The sequence below is a fragment of the Hesperophylax consimilis genome, chromosome 7 (genome assembly GCF_061612785.1).
Source record: "Hesperophylax consimilis isolate HC1 chromosome 7, BYU_Hcon_1.0, whole genome shotgun sequence".
NCBI classification, from domain to species: domain Eukaryota; kingdom Metazoa; phylum Arthropoda; class Insecta; order Trichoptera; family Limnephilidae; genus Hesperophylax; species Hesperophylax consimilis.
In genome coordinates this window covers 3,847,510-3,872,115 of record NC_142842.1, presented here as the reverse complement: position 1 = coordinate 3,872,115, position 24,606 = coordinate 3,847,510, and the positions used below count along the sequence as shown (strand labels likewise).

At 34.2% G+C, this 24,606-nt stretch overlaps 1 protein-coding gene across 1 annotated transcript in view; it reads right to left on the bottom strand.

Moving 5' to 3' along the window:
* The window catches only part of Rgk3 (Rad, Gem/Kir family member 3), a 471,507-nt gene extending 451,366 nt beyond the window's left edge, over positions 1 to 20,141 (bottom strand). Inside the window, exon 1 of the mRNA XM_089633132.1 lies at positions 19,559 to 20,141. Coding sequence (XP_089489258.1) covers positions 19,559 to 19,767 — 209 coding nt within the window. The 5' untranslated portion in view covers positions 19,768 to 20,141. The remainder of the gene's footprint in view (positions 1 to 19,558) is intronic.
* Between the last annotated feature and the right edge of the window lie 4,465 nt (positions 20,142 to 24,606).

The following is a 24,606-nucleotide window of genomic DNA, read 5'->3' as shown; positions in this document are numbered from 1 at the left end:
GCTACAACTGTTCTTTACCCAAGGGTAGGTAAATCTCTGGGCGCGCAGATGCTTGCCTTGCCGATAATATCTATCGCTAGTACCTGCAATACACTAGCGTCATCTGGCGGGCCCTGGCGTAGGCTTTATGTCTACCGCCATCTACCGATTAACTACTCAACCTAATTACCATACATCACAAGAATACTAACAAAATCCAAACTAAACTAACCCAGACAAAACATAGAAAAATAAAAAGATGGGAATCGAACTCAAGATCAATGCCTTTAACCACTCGACCATTGAGACCTATTTATTATACGTAATTTTTGTCGACGTTATATTGTAAATTCAGAATTAACAATATCATCTTGCAACTAAGTTATTAGTATTATCTTCTTCTTCAAAGATATATTACATTGATGGGAATAACCTTAAAAAATTATCAAAGAAAAGTTTTTCCCGAAATTTGATATATATATTATATTTGAGGCACCCTGTAAACCATTATATAGTATGTCCGTTAAAGAGTCTACAAAATAACTATTTAAATTTTCAGATGGATAGTCCATCCATCAGCGGAATATACAAAAGATTCAAATCAGTTAGCACGATATTCAAAATGTTATTAACTTTTCAGCGAGCATTTCGCACGCGAAACGTGCCACCCATCAAAATTTTGGCAACTCATTGAAAACTGCTTGGCGGAACACAAAACACTTTTGAATTGTGCAATCGGCTATTCTCGGTGTCAGTTAATGTCAAATTTAATGCCACTGTGTAAACAATTTCGGATTCTCGGCTATTTTCAATGCGAGCCGCGTAATTTTCCGATTATTATTGCTTTTGTATTTTGTATACGCGGTGGCCACTGACAGGTTATCCCCTAGAAGGGTAATACTGATATACATCAACTAACTACCGTGTTTGCCTATACAGTGCTTGTTAAATAATTTTGTCTTACGTTTGATGCCCATCTTAAATGGAATACACATCGCCTACTTATCACGAAAAACTTAAAAAATATATATAAACTTATCAGACTTAAAATGTATGAAAATTGTATAAAATTGCCAATCTACCATGGAATAATTGCAGGGGGAAGTGAGACACCGTTAGCCATAGATTCACTATCGAAGTTCCCATAATAACTATCTCTGCAGATATATTCAACGAATTCGAAGAACTATACTTCCAATAATTTACACAACAACAATTTTAACTCATCTTTAAAAATAAAAATAAACAAGTTTTAACAGAGATTCGGCATGAAAGCGACGCAACTACAACTGTAGGTGTATAAATTATCCAACATATAATACATTGCGTTAATTACAGTTTATTGACTATTATTTCGCCGTTCCAATAGAACAATAAACCCAAATAGAAAGGGACCTTATGTCAAGGCCAAAGACAAAGCTCCATATCTCTAAATGAAAATGACGTTGCAAGCTGAGAACATTAACAAAATCTCAAATATTCGAGATATAAGAATGTGCTCAAATTTCAAGACCTAAGGACGAGTTGTTTCGGAGGATTTGAACAATTCATCAAATTTCAATGTTGATTTCCGGGTTCTGTGAAAGTCCTATTCAAGTTCTGTTATTATATCAGCATAGGGTAGTTGCTTGACAAAACTGAAATAAAAACAGAACTTGAAAAATCTTTCACAGAACCTTAAAATTAACTTTGAAATTCGAAGAATTGTTCAAATTCTCCGAAACAACCCGTCCTTAGTGTTCAAGAGTTTTTATTGTTTATTCAATTAGATTTCCACACTTGAAGGTAAAGACGGGCCTAGTGAATGTTGAATGATTTGACATGATTCCTTTTTTAAAAGAAAGACGAACATTCTCGGGTTACGGATAACCTGACAATATTCAAAAAAAATTCCTACTACCAAGACAGTAAGCGGAAAATGTTGCTTGTGTTGTGATGGAGGACTTAGCCAGCCGAGGAATTGAACACACTACGCCTGGGTGGGACCAAAACGCGATGCCAACACAGCCACTGACCATTGATTCATATTTTTTAACGAAAGATGGTGAAGCCGTCGAACTTTACCAGCCAATGTAAAAATTACTTTGACCAATTATCTTGCCCTGAAAAAAAATCTTTGATTGATTTCACCATAAGTAAGATAAAACTGACCTTGCTTCGGTTACACGGACAAGCTCACAGTACACTTCTATCGGTTTATTTCTTCAGTGGTGGGGGCGCTCATCCGAATTCGTTCTTCAGAAAACTTCGAAGAGTTAAAAAATATTTAAGTGCGTCATGCTTGTCCTAACTCGTTGAACGGTTTTCTAATTTACATTACATTTATCTTAAATTATTTTTGAAAATGATCAATTCTTATCAAGTGCTTAAACAATAATTTGCTTTTTATGTAAATACCGTACAACAGACCCGCTGCCAGAAACCAGTGGACTATGGCATCCTCAATTGGGATGATGTGTGACTGGAAGAGGAAGGTTACTTATTTGGCAATATTTGGGCACTAAACAGACTAAAGCCATTTTAAGTAACGTACCATTCCAAATGGTAGTCTTTCACCAAAACGAATAGAGAACTTGTCATAGATTCGTTATACACGGTATCAGGAAACTCGTAGTACAAGTGGGAAACTGGTGAATCTATAACACATTTTTATAGTTTTACAGTTTTTTTTTTTAAACAGGAAAAAAGTTTTATAATTTTTTTTTCAGTTAAAAAGTATTATAACAATTTTCCCGCTTGTACTACGAGTTTCCGGACACCGCGTATTTATAATTTAAAAGCTTCACTATGATACTAAAGGTTAACCATTCTCTCGTCGTTGTAAGATACAAAAGGTTACCAATCAATTTAAATCGTTTTTCAAATGAAATTGAAACTAAAGTAAATTAACGTCAGACACAAAACTAGACTTTTCTTTATAAAAATATAAATAAATATAGACAGACAAACAAACTTCAATGAAAATCTTTTATGTTTAGCAGCAGTTTCGTTAAGAAATAACATCCACAATACAAAGTGACATCTATTCATTATCGGTGAAAGCATTGTCACTTGGGATTAAACACACGCGCACCTTTTACTTATTATAGCGGTGACGCAAACCCAATAAGTAGAGACCCAATCCAATTACCAGTCGCACCATCATAACTTTGTTGTTCAGACACTATATTAATAATTATTGATTTATCTTAAATTTACAAGTTGCAAACTATCATTCTATGTCAAGAGTTCCCAAAATGTTCTATATGGACCCCCAGAGGTCGATATCAGTTTGCGGGGGATCATGTACGCTAGAAAAAAATTGGGGGTCCACGAGATTCAAATGGGGGTACACGCGAGCGTACCCCCATTTACATCAAGTCATCATCAACATTCGGGCGTTCCGTTAATAATAGACATAAAAAATACTTATTTGTTATTTCGTAATATTATTTGTTGTATGTAAATGTAGTCTACGTTCCTTTTATTGTTAGAATTAATATATTGAAGCAAAACTTTACACATTGGAAGACGCGAATTTCAACAGTTGTCGTCGACAAACACGTCCAGGGTAATTACGCTTTGGTCTACGTTCAACATTTAAAAGTACCTACTTCACACACACTTAAAATCTAGGTATTTTTAGACTAAGGCGTATCGTATTGAAATGGAACGTTGAAGAATCCAATAATAATAAAAATCACCTCAAGGGCGCTGTAAAAATATATGTATTGAATAATAAATACAGCTGGCTTACGACTGGGATTCAAAATAATAATGACTTACATCCAAGACTAGGTTTATACCTAGTACTTTTGACTTTTGATTTACTTTATTTTACAGAGTTCCTAAACATGAGTTTACCTCCTCTAACATAATTATAAATTGATTATCTTTAGATACTTTACTGTTATTTTTATTATTATAGTGGTGTTGAAAAAGAGCTTAAAAAACTATACTGCGGCTGTAGGCAGGTTATTATTCCTTCCGGAGGACTATCTTGGGTTTTTTAAATTTAAATTTATCGTTTTCGCTATATTTTGAAAGTGAATTTATTGTTGGATTAGTGTGGCTGGAAAGGCCGGCATAAAATTTGGTTGCTTGGGAAACAATTAAGTCTTTTATCAACGGAATGTTGGTGTCTTTATGGATAGAAGAAATTCTAATCCATTTGGGTGCATTTAAAGCAAGTTTAATGGCTTTATTTTGAAATAGTTGAATCTTTTGTATTAGACTTGGAGCGGCGTGCCCCCAAATGGGGCATCCGTAAGTGAAACCTGGTCTTATTGTTGTTTTATAAAGAAGTAATTTATTATCCGTTGATAAACGACTTTTCTTTCCCATCATTGGATAAAGTGATGCTAGACATTTATTTGCTGCTGTTATTTTACTAGTTATATGTTTCTTCCAGGTGAGCTTGGAGTCAAGCGTTACACCTAGATATTTAATTGACTTTTCCCATGGAACATTTTCCCCAAACAGTTTAATGAATGGGGGCCGTTTTGGCCGTCTCTTTGAGAAAACGGTCGCGGCGCTTTTAGTAGGGTTAATTGAAATTCTCCACTTTTTGCACCACTCTTCAGTTAGAGTGGCCTGTCTCTGAACACGCTTTGTGGCGATGCTCTCGACTGTTGAACTAGACATGATGTTAGTGTCATCCGCAAATTGAGTGATTTGAATGTTATGGTCAATGGGTTTAGGAATGTCACTAGAGTAGATGTTATACAAGGATGGAGAGAGTTGACTGCCTTGAGGGACCCCAGCTGATAAGGGGCGGGTTGTGGAGAAGACGTTTTCTGACTTGACTTTAAAGCATCTATCTCTCAGGTAGCTAGCTATCAATTGCGTAAGTCTCAAAGGATACCCGAGAGCGTTCATTTTATATAAAAGGCCGTTGTGCCAGACTTTATCGAAGGCTTTACTTACGTCGAGTGAGAGGATTACTGTTTTTTTCCTAGTATTAAATCCCTCCGTGATGTGTTCCACAACACGCAGGAGTTGGTGAGAGGTGGAATGACCTGCTCTGAAACCATGTTGGAAGTCTGGCAAGAATTTACTGTCCTGAGTGAATGAGTTTAATCTTGATAGTATAACTTTTTCCAGGATTTTACCTAGGCAAGGAAGGAGGCTAATAGGCCGATGATTCTCCGTTAATAGTGGGTCCTTGCCTGGTTTGGGAATTAAAATTACGTCAGCTTCTTTAAAATCCTTTGGAAAGCAACGTAATCTCAGCGACGCGTTGCAGATGGCTGTTATAGCGCAGATGCCTTTCTTTGGCAGATATTTTAAGATTTTATTTGAGATGCCGTCAGGACCGGCTGCTTTTTTTTTCTTTAATTTTTTAATTATGTTATTTATTTCCTTAGGAGTTGTGAACCTGATTGGAGGGTCTTCAGGATCTAAACTTAAGATTGATTCTACTTTTGAATCCACCTTTGCTACGAAGGCTGGGTCGTCGTAGTCCTTATTGGGAGAGAATTGACTTTGAAGGCTATCTGCGAAGGCTTCAGCCTTGTCTGCAGCGGAGTATACTAATCCGTTGGGGCCTTTAATCGGAGAGATTTTAGTTTTTGGGCGTCTGAGTGCTTTAGAGAGCTTCCAGTACGCTGCTCTATCGTCTTTGAGAGTTGAAATGAAGTCGTGCCATCGCTCGTTGCGGAATTTGCTGAAGGCCTCACGCACTTCTCTGTTTAGTCTATTAAAATGATGCTTTACTATTGGATTGCAAGATCTCTGCCACTCTTTCCTAACAAGATTTTTTTCCCTAATAAGATCTTTGATCTCTTCGGGTATTCCATGTCGTGTGGTGTCGGTAGGAATCTCAACGGACGCCTCGTTGATGCACGATTTTAATGTTTTAATTAAGACGGAGGTAGCAGCGTTAAGAGTGGCTTCGTCGGGAATTGATGTGGGAATTGTTATGTTTTTATTCATTAGTTCGTTAAGTTTATTCCATTTAGTTTTAGTTGGTAGAGGATTAACGGGGACCAGAGGGTTAGAGCCTCCTGTTAGAGAGAGGAGAACTGGATCGTGGTCAGATGAAAGTTCGTTAAGTACTCGGAGGGAGTGCAGATGGCTGGTATTTTTAAGAATGACGATGTCAATCACGTCCGGATTACTGTTATGGTGATGAATCGTTGGTCTATCTGGAGCATCGACTACGATAGGATGGGTACTCGCGTAATTTGCGAGTACGTTACCTTTGGTGTTATTTTTTAGGCTGTGCCACGATCCGTGCTTTGCGTTCATGTCCCCAGCTATTATAGTGGGGACATTTTCAGACAAGAGATTGTCTAATTCTGCTGGAATTAATTTTCGGGTAGGGGGTGAGTAGACAGAAATAAATTTAAGTGGTCCTGAAGAGGTATTGATTATTACCGAGGTGGATTCAATGTTACTACTAGAGAATGAATGTGCTAGACGGTGGTCAATATTATTTTTAACCAAGATGGCGGTTCCGCCTCCTCTGTTGGCTAGTCTGTCGTCACGGTAAGTTATGTAATTAGGTATTCTGAATGTCCTGGAAGGCTTGAGCCAGGTCTCGTTTATGAGGAATACTTCAATACAATAATCGTGAAGGAATTCAATTATTTCCTCCTTGTGAGCTAGGATTGAGCCATTGGCGTTCCAAAAGGCCGTCTGTAGGTTGATTAAATTAACATTTTGTCTAGACATTGTGATTTCTTATCAGGGCTTGAATTTTTGCCAGCTCTTTGGTGGCATGTTGTATAGTAAACTGAAGCGCCGTGGCTTGTTCAATAAGTGCCTGGACATGTACGGGGTCCAGGAGACGTGGAGGAGAGTCGGGAGAGGGGTCTTGGGGAGTTGGTTTTGGATCGGGCTGGCGCTCTAACCTGTGTTGTTGGCTGCTGCCCTGTGTGATGGGCGCCCTTTGTTCCCTCTGGGAATTTCGGGGATTATAATAGTGTGGCTCGGGCCACCTGCGATGAGAGGGAGGTAGGGGAGGGAAAGCAGCTAGCGAGGCTGCGGGAACAATGGGAGTTTGAGTTGGATTTATCTGAGTTTGATTTAACTGATTCCGCTTTTGCGGCTGACTTTGATGGCCCTGTCTCTCTTGGCGGTTTAGTTTATACCTAGTAACTTACCACTGAGGCTTATAACTACTGACTTACATTTTAGACTGCAATCTGGTGATTTACGACCAAGGCTCATAACTTAACATATGACTAGAAGAACCTATCGGAATAAGCACTAACGAAGAACTTAAGACGATGCCATACGTAGTAATGCAAAATCATGTGTTTTTGGTTTGGCGGTTTGGTCTCCTAGAAATGTTCAGATGCTTTAATTAAATACTGCGAGTAGAATACATCTTGGCCTTTAAAATCATCGAGTATTTTTCAGATAAGTCGTTTTATAAGCCCAGAAAAAAATAATGTATAAGGCCTATGAAAACTGCTTTAAAGTTCAAAATCTCCTACTTACGAACCCATTTTCGGTTATAATTTTATTGTTTAATGTGGCAAATTAAGTTATTTATAAAATGATCGAAAAAAAAAAATATTTATGCCTGAACATAGACAAAATAAAATAAAAGGCACTTTTTGGCCATGTTTTTTTCTTGCATAAATCAAAACAGGCGGATGGTGTTAAGCGGCAATTTAAACCTTATCGCCATCTACGTAAGGGTTTTTATTGATAGCGGCTCAATTTAAAATATTACACGATGTAGTGCATCGCCTTAAGTGGATGTTCTAGCTTCAGAAATAAATTCCCTTTGGTTATCCTGCTTTATTTTGTGTAACACCTCACAGGGGCACCCCTATCTGCACAGTGTAAATACAGGGGGAACTATTCCGCCACCCGGTTGTTGGGCGGCAAGGGAAGGGAATCTTTTTACGAAAATAAGACATGATAATCACACTTGACGTTAATAGGTTTAGGAAAATTCAATATTCGGCAGGCAGGGGGTTTGTGAGGAAAAAAATCGGCAAATGATCTAAGTGGCAAAAAGTTTGGAAACCTTTGATCTAAGTCTACCAAACTAATAATAGTCGTGACAGGAGAAATAATTTACGGGGAGATTTGATAATAATTGAAATGAAAACTCATAAAAAGTTATAGGTAACTAATTTAAGTTTGATATTTTTTTACTATTTTTTAATCTTTCACACCGTTATATCACAAAACTTCACGGATTAATTAATTATACTTTATAAGTGCGTCAATCGTCTTAGCACGTGTTTGCATAATATCCGAGGGCAAAAGCACGTACCAGCCTTCTAAGATCACGATATGTAATCATTTTAAGTTATATTTTAGGAAACACGTTTTCATTATTGCTTATTGTTGACTGAACGTACTGTTTTGATTCGGACTACTCGAGCGTTTTGAAACTCGTCTTTCTATAAATTTATTTGTTACGTTCCGGTTTCGGTTAAGGATGGTGGCCGTTGTAACGTGTCGCGAGAAATACTTATGGTAGATTACATACTACTTATAAACATATTGTAGACAATTTCAAACGGAAATTTTATTTATTTTTTGGTCTGACTGGAGTCCGGGACCGATGTTTATTTCGTAGCTGTTCTGTAATGTCATCCAATTTTAGAGAAATGCGTATAGGTTCGTGTGTCATATACATTGATAATGAGTCTATCTGCTGAGTTGCAACAAGATCGGATGTCGGGAAGTGGATTAATGTCTACTCCCAAGCTTTTCATTTATTCATTCAAAAAATTGTGATGTATTTAAAAACAAGTAAGTTATTAAGAAAATATAATAAGCTGACGCACGGCGAAAATTTAGGGTCAGCACACGACGCGTTAATGGTTCAGTAAATATTTTTTTTTCAAATGTGGTCGATCGTCGAATCGTTGTGCTTATTAAAAGTAAGTACTTATTTAAATACCGACATACAAATCTTATGATTTCAGGGGAAATATTGGTTTTGATTTATTAAAATAGAGAATATTAGAAACATTTTTTTTTTTTTTTGCACGCGAGGTCTACTGTTCACAGAATTACCAGTTTAACCTATAAAATAAAGTTATTAGGTACCTAGATATAAAGATAAAGTTCATTCAAAATTTTTTGTCATTCAGTTAAGTGCTGAAGTAGACATTTTTCAGAAAAAATTTTCTGCTATTGCTAAAAAATATGTTTCGCTGATTATATTATGTACTACTTGCGTCACTATTTGTGTCTCTTGTGTGTCTGTTAGAGTCTCTATATGTATCTCTTGTGTTTCTATTTGTGTCTCTTACTTTTGTGTACTATTTTTCATTTAATTGAGCTTCCATATAATTTTATAATTTAGTTTATTTTTATTTTAATCTTTATTCAGATATATGGAAATTAATGTATCCTATTTCTGAGTAGATTTTTGTAATTTTTGTACCTATTTGTGTATTAACTAAGTTTTTATAACTGGACTGTTGTCACGTAAGTAAGATCGTCAAAATCGTTTTTCGATCAATAAAAGTAAAGAAAAAAAATTAAAAGTTTTTTTTCCAGTTATGCAAATAGTTTTATGTATAACTTATTTTCACAATTAAACAGTTTTTATCCTTCAGGGTTTAAAATATTTTTACATCTCAACGACACGGAGAAATTTTACCGAATTTCAGATTGCTTCTGAGGTATTTAAAATGTGTTATATATTTCTTATTTTTGAAGTTATTTAAAAAAGAAATACTATTTTATAAACTAGATGAGATATCTTTGAGACTAGAAATAAACATTCACATGTCTAAATAATGAAATTATAATATCAAACATGAAAATGGTAAAAAAAAAACTTACCGAAACATTTTGACTTGATACGTCTATAATTTAGAAAGAATTCAATATTTGGAAAATACTTTTCTCAGATGAGAAAACTTCACTTTGCTTTTTATGCCGTTCGTACAGTAAAAAAAGGTATTTTTTTTTAAATTTTCAACTGTCAACGAAAAAATCCCGCCAATTTATAATCATGCACAATTTTTAGGATATTAACCATGTAATCGAGTATAATTTTTTTATTAATACTGAGAAGAATAATTATTTGTCTTTTTAACGTAGAAGAAATCACATATCTCCGCATGCCAACACTCCGGTCAGATCTGTCCCTCAGAGGCCTGATGGAACATGATGTTTGTGGCCAATTATGTCATTCCGAGGCTTGAGGGGTTAAAAGGGGTAATATAAGTTCCTACTCCTATCACTACGTGTTTGTAGTTCAATGCGTGTTAAAATTTTTATAGGAACGTGAAAAATCCACGTATATACTAAAAATAGTCTACGTGACGTACATTTTCAGGTAGTTCCTGGAAATGTTATGAAAATGTGTCGTATTTTCAGGAATTCCTGAGTTATCTTTCTGTATTTATAAAATACGGTTATCAGTCATCCTGTCACGTTCGTTGAATGACTCAAAACTGACTAGATTACCCACCGAATGAACCCAAAAATATATGTAATCAGATTGGAATTAATAATAATAAAAGTTGTAAATTATAATCAGTAATTGTAATGTGTAGACCCCAGAGCAGACATAATTCCTAGTAATATCTTTATAGCTATATCTAAAACCCATTTTTTGACAAATTTTTAAAGATATTGGACCAAAGAGGCCCCCGATATAATAATTATCCCGAAGACCGGTCAGAATCACGTCATGTCGGAACGAAACGCGACAACACTCCGACTTAGTCAGATATATATAACAAAAAAAATTATTTGTAATTCCATTTCAAAGCCATAAACTAAAATAAATATTTTATTAAAACTTGTAGAGAATGGTGGGTCGGAGAAAGGTTTGGAAGTATTGGCTATATAAGGTTAGGAACGTCGTCACATTTCAAGGACGGATGGATCTTAAACTGACGTTCGAATGAGGAGATACAGAAAATGCAAAACCTGATGCTCTGATGGGCATCAAGGGTTTTGTAGAGTCATAGGACGTGGAAGATCTTTCGGGAGAATTTAAAGAGCAAGTAAAACCAGAAGATATGAAATCCCAGAAAGATATGAAATTTCCTAAAACCAGATGGCTACGACACTCATAGGTATTTATTATAGTTAAAGAAATGTACATATTTCTATATGCTATGATCATAAATATGTATGTTTATAATAATATTCTTATCTCACAGTTATGTACTTATATTACAAAATCTTAAAAATTGAAAAGGTTTTTTTTATTGTTTATTATCTTGGAGGAGACGTGCCTTTGCCTATGCTTCCTCCCACGTTCAGTCTTTACTGTAATAGTGTATTTTATTCTGTTGTCTTGTATAAATGGTGATCGCATACTATAAAGTGTTATGTTCGTATATTTTAGTCTATTTAGTACATCCAAATTCATGCAATTTTCTTATTTTCAATTACTTAATTTATTATTTTTCGTGGAGATATCTGGGTTATAAATGAACTTTTTTAAAAACTTTATTCTGTATTTTGTAAACCTTTTTATTTATTTTTCAATATATATCCCGCTAAACTTCCAAAGCAATTTAAAATACGTAATGTGTGTATTTTCCAATATTTCTATTAGATAATTTAGGTGGGATATTATAAAGTTAATGTTTCAGTTTTTCTAAAGAAATATAAATTTTTACGGCCTTTTGGTGAAGGGACCATCTCCACAACGTATTTCAACGCAATTCATAAATATTTTCATCGTAGCACTTCGCCAAGAAATAAAATACTCTGTTCGCTATTGGCAACCTGTTGAGGGAAAAAATATATTTCTAGTATTGGGAAGATATATTGTTTTCAAATATATTGATACGATATATTGGAGATTATATAGCCGAGTGGTAGGCCGCCCTGATAAACTTAAACAATAAACAGTAAACGTGGTGTAGTAATGTTATTATTTCGCTTCATTTTAATGCCCAATAGAAACTTCGCAATTGTTTGTTTTATCAACATTACGTTATCGCCAAATCCACAAATACATTTAATAGTGCATTTAATTGAATTTGTTATGAGAAGCAGCCAATTAATAAATTCTAACCTACGCTCGTACGATGAAACTCTTACAAAAAGTACATCCGCTAAGTATAGAAATACTACAAATATTACTATTTTCCGCGACGTTTTCCACGGCCATCGAATAATAATTATGTCAGTGTGTGGGTAGTAAAGAGAGTGCACTAGAAAGAGCACTTTGTGGTTTTGAAAGGAAGTTATGTAAATTCGGAAATAACTTATTCAAAGAGCTTACGTGCATTCTTAATGGCTACCAAAAGTATTACTTGTGCCCATCGGTCTGTGAAGGATTGACTTTTTTATGGTTCTCTATCATGAATTAATACAAAAGTTAGCATTTCAATTTATTATTAATATAGTAATTGACTAATGCATGGTATTTTTTTATGAATAATTAATTAAAAATTACTTTATTTATACTAATATATTAGATTTCCAATCTGCATGTTCTCTTCTTAGAACGATGTTCTCTTCAACGGGTTGAGTCTTATACCAAAGTTAAATATGTACTAACATTGGGATAGGGGTTAAAGTGGGGGCGGGGGTGGGAGGCAAATTCAAATCGGTGGAAGAATTGTTGAAGGAGTGGAATGGGTAGGTGTGGGGGAGTTTGTTATGGATTTACATGATCGTTAAGAGGTGGGAATTGGTTAAGTAGGAAAATATTCAAAAGAGGATTGTTTACAGTTTTTCATTATTATTAATTAAATATTATATATAAAATTAACACTTTTTATAATTTCCAATATTTATAAATTATTCAACTGATAGCCTTATATATTGCATATAATATTTAAAAATACAACGAGTGGGGGCTGGGTTGGGGGGATTATAAATTGAAGGATTTTTGAAGGGAATAGGGCGGCAAAGTGATATAACTCAAATACCTACTCAATTCACTTGATCGTGTTATTTCTTCCTGAGGCGTCCCTTACTAATTTGTACATTCCCTTGCAACCTTGCAACTATTCATTTTCCATCCATAATTCCAGCATCGTGATAATGTATCCAATATAACAAAAAAAAACTTTTTCTACTTATATATTATACTTAGGTACTTGAAATATAGTAATGGTTTTATATTACCCACACTCAGGCAGTGCCTTAGTGGGTTTTCATTTCTTGTGTATACAAGTGTACTAAAAGTTTATCAAGAAATATGTGCATTCATTTGTCAAAGGCCTGCAATCCCGTTTTTAACAGGATAACCAATAATTTTAAGAAAGTTTTTATAAATTAGCAATACTCATTTTTCTCTGTGTACATGTTCAAATCACTTAAGCGTCCCTATCTTAATCGTTTTCATAAATCACTCATAAGATTCTACCACTCTTTTATGGATATCGTCATTAATAAAAAGAATTTTTAAATGCTAAGGAATAAATACTGCTATTCTAATTTTGTACAGATGTCAATGAGAGTTTGTTCACCGGATTTTATCTTTTCAACTTAGAGACTAGCGAATTTAGCCTAAGCTGCTACTAAAAGCAAAACTGTCTTCATTCGAAATTTATCTTTGATCAACGGATTAATAAGTTGGGAAAGTGATAGACTTGGCACCAAATTTTCGTCGGCTTAAATCCATGATTAAAACGTAAACACGGGCTTACTCAAAGTATACAATTCAAACTGACAAAATAATTGACACGCGCAGTGCTAATAGTCTAGCTCCAACGTGTCCGCAGAAATGTATCTGCGCTGAATAATTAACTCCCATGTGAATAAAGCTTCATGTATAGAAATGAACAAAAAAACTGAAGCAAAAGCAAATTTAACACATTGTATTTGAAATTAATTCAAGTAGTTACCGGATACAATCAATAATTTTTAATAGTTATTTGTTAAATATAGTGTTTCCGTTGCGAAAATTTGCAAATTATTTTTTTCTGAAACAGATGCAATTACTACGATAAACTTCCGTAAAGTAAATATTTTTAACAAATTATTATGAGCATTAATTAGTGGCCTGAAATATCCATACAAATTGAAAATATCTCCCGAGTAAAAATAAATGCAGTGGTCCTGAGCACCTGACCGGACATCAGAATGTGCGGATTCCATTCCCATCGTCGGCATTTATTTTTACTCGGGAGATATTTTCAATTTGTACGGATATTTCTGGCGACTAATTATTGCTTTTAATAATTTGTTATCCTTTGTGCTATGTATAAAAAACCTTGTCTTATAAACATTAGTTTATCGTTAAAAAAATAGTAAATATTATTGTTCTTGATTCGATACAAACTAGATCAAACTTCCAATCTGAAAATAATCAAAAGCAGACTTTTTGTAAATATATAACTAAAATTTTCAAATTGAAAACGCGTAAAATGGAGTGACTCTGATTAATAGATTTTTTTTTCTTTAATATCATTTTTCTTAGGGGAAAGTATGGTATTTCGTACCGGTCGGTAAATCGTACCACCTCGATATTTTTGCTACGGGTCACTATTTTTTAATCCTGATAATATTCTGCCAACCGTTAGAAGCATCATAGTTGTCCCGCCATTTTTATTTAGTGTTGGATCATGCGTGGGCTGGCAGTGGAGTATTTTTGTTTTTTCACAATTTTCATCTAATTTTTTCGGCTCCTGCGTAAGGTGATTTCGTGTTCAAAGGTAGGTATGTTAGTTTTTTCTCAAATTAAGTTCACTTAGCATGTTTGTATTCTGCAAATTACGATTGCTAAATCTTCAAAATGTATTATTAAACAACTATGACATTATATGTCTCAGTGAAACATGGCTTAACAATTCAATCTTTAATGATCCACGGTACCATATTTATTTAGTAAATATAAAATGACCTTAAAAGAGTATTTCACTGATGTTTCTTGAATTGATGTTTCTGATGTTTATATTTCTAGTATTTATATATTTATAATCCTGTTATGGTATGATTTACATGCACAATTGTCTTCTTATGGTTATGGTTATGATATGATTTATATGCACAATATTGTTTGTATTCTTATGGTTACCAATGTATCGATAATCTTTTATTTTATATAAATTTTAGTTTTTTTTTCTCCTTTATTTTTTATATTTTTGTTGTATTATTTTGTTCTATTATTTTATACAATTCTTTTATTTTATATAATTATAACTTCACATTTCTCATAAATTTAATTATTTCTTCTAATGCTGTCTTACGTAAAGTCACAAGGAGGAAATCCGTAATTGGTTTTATTTTGGCTATTTTACTTATGTACAATCTGTAAAAATGTAAACTGTTGATTTCCAAAAAATGAATAAATAAATAAATAAATAAATAAATGAATAAATAAATATTGTCCCCTGTCGTTTACATGTTTTGTTGTCTTTTTTTCATAAAAACTAAGAGTTTGTTAAATCGTACCACAAGTGGTTTGGTAAATCGTACCGGTACGATTTACCGTAATTTGTTTTTTAAGTACATTATTTTCTAGTTTTAAATTAAAGAGTTCAGTACAACAAACACCAGAGATCTCGTCAGAGCCTTTGTTGCGACCACCACCACCAGTGACCTCGTCAGAGTCTTCCATTTCACCACCAGATGCAGTTCAGAAAGTAGAATTGGGGTAAACGAATTCAAACGCGTCGACATCTTTTCAACTATCAATTCTTGAGATTTCTCCCATACCAAAGAACCAAGGAAAAAAGAACACGCGCGCGGCACAAAAGGCTGCTGAAATAACAGCAAGTCCGTATAAAAAAGGACGAGAAGTTGCTGCTGGTAGACGCTCATTTGTCAAAATGCCCAAATTAAAAATTGAAAAAAAGAAAAATAAGATTATTAAAACTGATAAAAAGCCCATTAAAGGTAAGAAGTGTGCTCGACGAAAGAAGGCTATCACTACTACTGCAAAAAATTGCAGTAGTAGTGATAGTGAAGATGCTGACAGTATTGTCGTTTTGAATGATTCGGATACGGATATTGATGATGACGATGAAGAAAACATATGCCACCTATGCTTTGGCAATTATTTTGAAAAGGCAGGACCCAAAGGAGACTGGATCCAGTGCGTTCTTTGCCATAAATGGGTGCATGAAGCTTGCACCAGTAACCCAGACATTTGCGACACATGCATGGCTTAAAAATGTCCATGTTTTCTTCGATATAAATTGGAATAATGGTGTAGGTACGATTTACCATACCGGCGCGGTGGTACGATTAACCACACCGGTTCGTTAAATCGTACCGAAAATCATTTTTTATAAAACGTGTAATTTGAAAACATTAAAGATGCCTGTAAAATATGATTTAAATAAATATTGTACCTAATAAAATAAGTATTTATTTGAACCTAACTCCACTTCTCTAACCTATTTCAATCATACAGTATTGAGAGTTAAGTGCGAAGTAGTACGATATACCATACTCTCCCCAATTTGTTTTTTATTGAGAATCGGAAATACACAGAAATGTAAATGTAACGGTCAATATGCCCGAAGGGTTAATTAAATTTGCGGGTGAATGCAAATTATTTCAAACCAATTTGAACCACTATCGGTGGCACAAATACACAAATTTTTTTTTTTGGTTTTAGGCATTTCACCCTGAAAAGAGTGCTTTGTGACAAATACGATTTTACTGTATATAAGGACTTTATAGTTTGCTGATTAAATATTTTATGAAACAAGGTTAGGTTGGGTAAATTAATGATTGCACCGCAAAAGGTTAAATTATTACTCACTGAGGGTAAGGTTATGGTAAATTTGTGATGAATCTAGGTTAGGTTAGGAGAGTCAGAGTAAGGTGGTATTAAATATTTGATGGAAATGAGCAAGATTAGTTTTACTCATACTATAATTTATAATGACTTAGTTGTATAGTAAAAAAACATGTTTTTAATTTTTTGACATTGGGATTTTGATCTAGAAGTTGCATGCGCAGACTATCTTATCAATCGGAACAATAATTATTCTAATTTTGATATTTATCTTTGAAGGCGGTCAAAAAAGAAATTAACAAACAAAGTCAATAAAGGCAATGGACAAACACCTCAAATAATCATAAAACGAGAGCAAAACAAATAAAAAGCTATCTGTGTAAAACTTCCTTTGGAAAAAGAAGCTCTGAATTATTGGCAGTAAAGTTATATTTATGCATATTATATAGTTATAACTGCCACTTAGAATCGAACAATTTGTATAGTTGGAACTGCCACTTAGAATCGAACAATTTGTATAGTTGGAACTGCCACTTAGAATCAAACAATTTATATAGTTGGAACTGCCACTTAGAATCAAACAATTTGTATAGTTGGAACTGCCACTTAGAATCAAACAATTTGTAAAGTTGGTACTGCCACTTAGAATCAAACAATTTGTAAAGTTGGTACTGCCACTTAGAATCAAACAATTTTTATAGTTGGAACTGACACTTAGAATCAAACAAATTAAATCATTTAATAACATTATCAAAAAAGAAATTACTAGTATTTTTTTTTAAACGTCGCAATAGTCAACACCGTTACTGAAAATATCTTAACCAAACCTTGAAGTCGAACTATAGAAGGATCGTATTGGCTGTTAACTTATAATGTATTTTAAAACTTAAAAAAAGATGGTTTGACAGAGGATCGAGCCTTCATCCAGGGACTGAAGTTAACTACGCTAACAATTGAGCTGAATCCCGATTGAATAGGACTGACATTTATTTTCGTTAACTTTTGTAATTTCATCCCATTTCAGAGAAATGCGTTAATTTCCGAGTACGTAAACGTGATTGCCACCGTTACAGAACACATTGTCATCTACAACGAGTCTATCTGCTGAATTTCAGCTCGATCATATGTCAGGAAGTGGGTTAATTGCCACTTCCAACGTTTGCATTCATTCACTCACAAAAACAAAATCTGTATTCAAATAGATATATTTAAAATAATACTCGCAATTAAAAATAATCCGGATATTTTTTTATTTATTTTTGTATCAAAGAAATTTAAATTAAGAAACCAAATATATAGAATAACATTAGGTTTTGACTTATTAAATTTTTATACTGCTCTTCCGTGGAATCGTTTTGTTTCTTCAGTATCAGTTATAGCGGCGATATTTTTGACTATATAGAAAATTGCTGACCTTCGTGACGTTTATAAAAAATTCGTCGCGTGACTGTGCGCTATAAGCACAAATATCGACGAACTAAATAAGCTTTTAGTACTTATAACATAAAGCTTATAAATCAAACTCATAGGCAAGCTTTTAAAAGCTCAGGAACACAAATTCAAATACGTTTGTCCTAGGCACTATCTACGTTATAAACCTATTTCATTAGAAACTTTGTTTTCATTGAAACGGTAAATACCAAAAATATTGGAAAAATTATTTGCAAGTTTATTTTGTTAATTCTGAATTTGAAATATGAGATCGACAAAAATTACGTAAAATAATTAGACTCTATTAGCCGAGTGGTTAGAGGTGTTCTCCCGTTAAGACAGAGATCGGGTTCGATTCCCAGTTGAGACCGTTACCTTTTTTTTCTGTGTCTTCATCTGTTTCATGTAAAATAATTAAACGCAAATAATTAAAGACACTAATTTAGGTTGTCGGACATAATTACTGCGTGACATTATTCACGGTTTATGAATTCAAATTTGCTTTGAATTTGAAAATTGGAATTGATTGCATGAACAATAATTAGACAGATGATAATTGATAGATCTTCATTTGAAACATTATTTTTTTGTTTGATTTTATTTACAGATTTTTAAATTTAGTAACACTGTTCATTCCAAAGATCTCTCTAATTCTCTCCAAAGAAAATTGATAATATTTCTTCTTGAAATGGTCAATGATCCTGGGGCAAATATTTTATAAATACTTTCGGCTTATCCCGTGATTTTTCATGGGTTGATCAAATTGATCCTACCGATGAAAATAAAAATTAAGTTCATTATTTAATATTGGTATGCACGCAGTTGCAATTGTAGATGTGTTCAACTGCACGGAATAAAGTTACAAGAAGGCTATAATAACATACGTCAACAATAATAATATTTTAATATTCTATATTGCAAATTTTACTTTTGAATACAGTTCCACTGAATTATTGTGTACATGTATTCACGTGTTTATAAAAGGCATTATGGGCGGATAATATAAATAAATAAATAAAAAATTGTTGCACAGTAAGGTGGCCGGGTATCAAAACAGTAATCAAAACGACAATTTAACATACCTTTAAAAAGTGCTATAAAGTCTTGTAAAGTGATCAAACAAAAACTAGACAAAATTGGTTACATTTATTTCCCTTTTCTCGTTATTAGGACTTAATATAATTCAAAATTTGAAATTTGTCCGTTCAGTGGCCGAGTTAGGCGTAGTGTGTTCAATTCCTCGGCTGGCTAAGTCTTCATCTCAACACAAGGAACATTTTCCGCTTACTGTGGTGGGAGTGATATTTTCAAATATTATTCAGGGAATTTTTGTCTTACTTTAAAAAACATATATGATAATAAATTTTATGTATTGGTCACCATGAAACAGGCATTTGTCTTGTAAAGTGATTCAAGGTATCAATGCCTTGTAAATATCAATTGAAAAAAACACGTATTTTTATAAATACCACTTTTAAAAGGTACGTATGTTAAATTGTCATTATGTTGAGTTATCATGCGAACCGGAACTAAAGTTGTGTTTAGGTGCATTATTGTTTGTTTATGTTGTGGGGTTACCTCGTAGGTGCAGTTGCCGGGGGCGGTTTGGGTCGCCTCTGCGGTCTGCCAGCGGGTACTCGCGCACTCTGCGACCGGGCAGCGGGCCTCCGCCTGCGCGAGGGCTGAGCTGCCGCGATGGCCTCCATGCTGCTCGAGCCCCCCGCGCCCCCGATGCTCATGCTGCGTGCCTTGAGCGGCGCACGCGCTTCCCGTCCGCTCCCATCCATTGTCGCGGCGCTACTGACTACGGTGACAGCTCAGAAGGTGCGATAGCCGAATTTCGAGCTTAGGGTAAGTTTTCACTCGCGGTATGAGAGTGGAGGTAAGCTCGCAGTAAAACACTCAAACTTTTGATGTGTATGTTTATTAAAAAGTTGTGATTTCACAAAAGCTAGTATCAAATATCACGATGTTTTCACTTTGAAACTTGTGATTGTTTATGTTTGTATTAAAAGTTGTGATTTCACAAAGCTAGTGTCAAATCTCGCGTTATTTTCACGTTGAAACTTTTGATTTTTATGTATATGTTTAAAGATGGTGATTTCACAAAACTTTTATATTGTCTGATTTACTTTAGCGCTGTGAATTAGTTTACACTTAAAACTTTAGATTATGTTTATATGAGTGATCATTTCCAAGTTTTCAAACGTTCACAGATATATTCCAATATTATTGGCTTTGGTGTTAGATATGCTCTCAATAAAAATGCTTTAAAGTTTTATATTACAATTCTTAAAAATGAAAACTAACCTTTTAACACTTTTCTTTTTTGTTTAAATAAATGATTTCATAAAGTTACTGCGAGATATGCTGCAGTGCTAAATGTTCCCTGACTCAATCACTTTTGACTGTTTGTCTTTTTCTTAAAATTGATGATTTCACAAAGCGTGAGATATTAAAATCGAAGGTTTGCTTTATTGTTAACAGTTTGCACTATACGCATTTTGTAAGAGTTGATAATTTTACAGCACAGAATAGAAACTTACAAACGCAGTTCAGTAAAGTAAAATATTCGATAATATCGAGTGAAGGCACTTTACACTTTGTTTTAATCGATTGTATAATTTTTAAATTATTACCTTAAAAAGTGAAAATTTAAAAACGAATTACAAAGTTTATCTTTATTTCTAACACTGTGACAATTACATTGATGTGTACATCTTTGCCCTTTCAGATGGTGTAAAGAAAACCTAGTGCCAATTAATTAACCAATTTTTTCGCGAATCAAAATGTTCTAAAAATATTGTTGAATAAAGCTGTCGTGTGGCACGGGTGCATTTAAAATCATCCAAAAATGGAATCCTTGACTTAACTTGAAAGAAAAAAAGAGATGACCCACTTATGAGATGGACTTATGACCTAAAAAAGCTTCTAGCTTCAGGTAGGTAAGTTCTGCCAAGAATCGAAAGAACTGGAGACTAAAACTGGATGCTAGAATGAATAATATAAAAAGCTATTTAAAGTGCCATCGTTTTAACTAAGTACCTACCATAGTCAACTCAATTGCTTTTAAAAAACGGTTACCAAACTTATACCTAATTATATAGTTTCGATTTAAGAAGGAAAAAATGAAAAAAAAAATATTCAAAATGGTCGCAATAAATCAACGTTTTTATCGAAGCACAATGTTTACACAATTTCACAATTCATCCCGTGAAGTCATCCGATATAAAACCCCTAACACAAAACGAGCACACCACGCGTCGCAACACCGAAGTGTTTCGGAAATATCCGTCAGAGTTCGGCCGCACGTGCTGAGCGCCCCGCTTTCCCGCCGGACGATTGATTCGAGATTCAAAATAATACTCGCCACTAAATATAACCCACTTTGAAAATAATAATATTACTGAACACGGAACGGAACGCACGACTGATCTCCGCCAAGTGCTACGCGGGAATGAGCGAATGAGGCAATGAGGGAAATGCGCTCGACGCAGCGGTGTTTGGTCGGGAAAACCAGACTTTTCTTTGTCGCTTTTTGCATTGGAACGTAACTTCGACGTCGCGCAACAGGTGGCCTTGCAGTCGCTCGTGCGCGTGCGCAGAGCTTTTCCTTCCTTTCTAAACTTTTCGCAAGTTTATTACGAGGCTGTGTTTCTTTGCTTTGTTTGATGGTTTTGACAGTTTTCTCCCTGGGGCGGGCGGTGCGTTGAGTTTTACAAGGCTTTAAAGGCGTTCGGGTTCTATGAAAGTACTTTAAGGAGTCGAAGAAAATGTAATATCTTGCTGTTGACTATGTGTCGATCTCGGCGGATCAAAGCAGATAACCAGTTAGTAGTCCACAGTTGTCGATGTCGGAGACATGACAGTCACTACAGTTCTTGCGAAATGGCATACAATGGAAAGAGCTACTAGCATAATTATTTGCTACCTTATTAAAATTTGATCTTTGTTTTACAGTAGCTTCATACAAGGTTCCCTATGGGATGCTGTTTGGAGAGACTTTTCAGAGAAGGAAGGAGAGAAAGTTCTGGGAAGGAAAAAGGCATTAAGAGTGGGTACAGGTATATGAATTCGTCCCTCCCACTGCAATGCAAGGCGATGTTTAGAGAGAGCCTTGCTGGAGAGGTCAAAAGGTCTCCCTTAACCAGTTTCTATTTCCGATCAAGACCCGGACGAACCTCACCACATGAACCCGGGCACCCCTGCTCAAAACGTAGCGAACCACTTAAGGTGACCTAATTATCATAATTATTGATTCAAGACTCCCAACCTGTAACCTATACAGCACCTTCCTTATCCTGTCTCACTATGTCGCCCAACCGGGTAGTGTTATAGTCCACTTAACACAGGGTAGCTCTTGTGAGGTGTCACATAAAACATTAAAAAAATTGTAACTCGTGACAATCTCATATAAGTCTCTAGTTATAAGTATTAGCTATAAATCACTAGTAATAAATCTTAGCTACACATTATTAGTTATAAGTTAGGTGATAAGTCATAGGTTAAATAAATGAGAATGTCAAGAAAACGTCGCTATATAAATTATTTATTTATTTATTTTATTTATTTAATACATGTTACATTATTATGAAATTTACATAAAGTAGATATAATGAATCACCATACTAGGCGGCTGCCTGTTTCATGGTGAAATATCCAATAGAAAAGCATTCAAACACACAGTCCTTCAAATTTTTCGGTGATGGCGACCAAAAGAAGAACTGACAAACTAACAATCTTTATATTTGCACTGTAGCCATTACTAAACGTACTAATTTTGGTTGTTAGTGCATCAGTAAGTAATGTTGGATAATTTTTTAATTTTCATAATTTGAACTTCTCATCGGAACTACGTAAAGTGTATAGATAAAGTAGGTACCAGTATTATTATTTTTTTGTTCGAAGTGCGTATTTATTTTGTTCCCAAGCTTATATTAATTAATATAGTGAAGATACGTTATTGAGATAACGCGTGTGGTGTCACTGAACCAGGTCCAGTAAACATACTTTAGCGGCCAGTTCTTGTACACATTATTTGAATGCCTATCTTTTCCATAAACGGTACAGCATATTTTGTTCGATTATTATGAATATAACGTGTCTTGTATTTTTATAATATCATTGAATAGATAGGTAAATTAATTTTTTGAATAGGTAAGAGTGATCCTGCAATAAATATTTTTTTATAATTGCTTTCTGCTTCGCAAATCTTACAATTATAATAGCCCGTGTTTTAATTAGTTACACCCTCGGCTCATAGTATATCGTCCTGAAAACTCGGTAAATTTCAGTTTCATATTTACTGAAAAGTTCGATACATAAAACGTTATTTCAAACGTTATTTTTTTTCCTATGTCTTCTATTACTAGTTATTTATCAGATTTTTTTTAAATATGAAATAAAATTAAAAGTGGTAGGTAGTAAAAATTAATTAAAATAATTATGTATTTTAAATAGCTCCCACAAGTTTATTGGTGTTTGGCGCCTACCAAATCATATTTCCGCAATCTTCATAACACTCTTGCCAAATAGATGTTTAGGTACTGGTAGTTATAAACTAAGTAGCCTTTCTAGCCTAACTAACTATGCATTTCTTTTCTTTATAAAACATTTTGCCCACTATTATAACATAACATTTATAAATTTTTTTTTCATTGAAATATATTCAAAGTAAAAAACGTAGATTTTTACAACTTTTGTTTCCTTTTCGTTAAATTTTGATAAAACAATGTAACTAACTAACTAACTAACCAACAGTTTGGCAGAGAGGATGAACCGCCAAACAACGTCTTGGCACACTCTCCTTGCCTCATTCACATTCATACATCGTCTCGTACATACTCTTCTATTATTCTGACTCTTGACATGGCCCGACTCAAGTATCTGATTCACTTGATCGTCTCATGTCTTCTTCGGGCGTCCTCGACTTGTTCTACCATTCACACTCGCGTCATATATTCTCCTCACACTCCTTTCTTCGTTCATTTGCTCTATATGCCCAAAATACACGAGCTTCCCTTTCTAAAATAATATAAATATATTAATAATTTATTTATTTTTCATGTTCTCCCAAAAAAATATTATATTATATTATAGACCAAAATATTACAGAGAAAATTATAAATTTGATGTATAAAAAAGGTCATAGGGGCACTTTTAGTATTTTGTGATATGCATCAAAATATGATTGCTAAACTATCTCAAAGTGACGTTATAAGTATTGACCCAAGTTATTTATATTGAAGAATAACTAATTTACAGTACCTCACAATTAAAATGATTTATTTGAATCGGTTCAAAAATTTTATAAATATAGGTGTTGGTGCTTACACCTTATTTTTCTACACGATGAATTAGTAACTTCACGGTGTATTCGTTCAGATGTATTTGAGATTTTAGTAATATGTTCATCAGAAATAAGTAAAATAAACCCCACGTATAGATCAATTTTCTAAGCCTGCCAGGGAAAATTCGACCGTATGTCTGTCCATTACGCCTGGCCGCGCGCCGAATATATTTAGACACGACTTCTTCACTTATGTCGTTAAGATTCCCACTTTATTTGAGAGATTTTTTAGGCCAAATTCAACCGTAGGTCTGTCCAATACACCACAGCCGCGCGT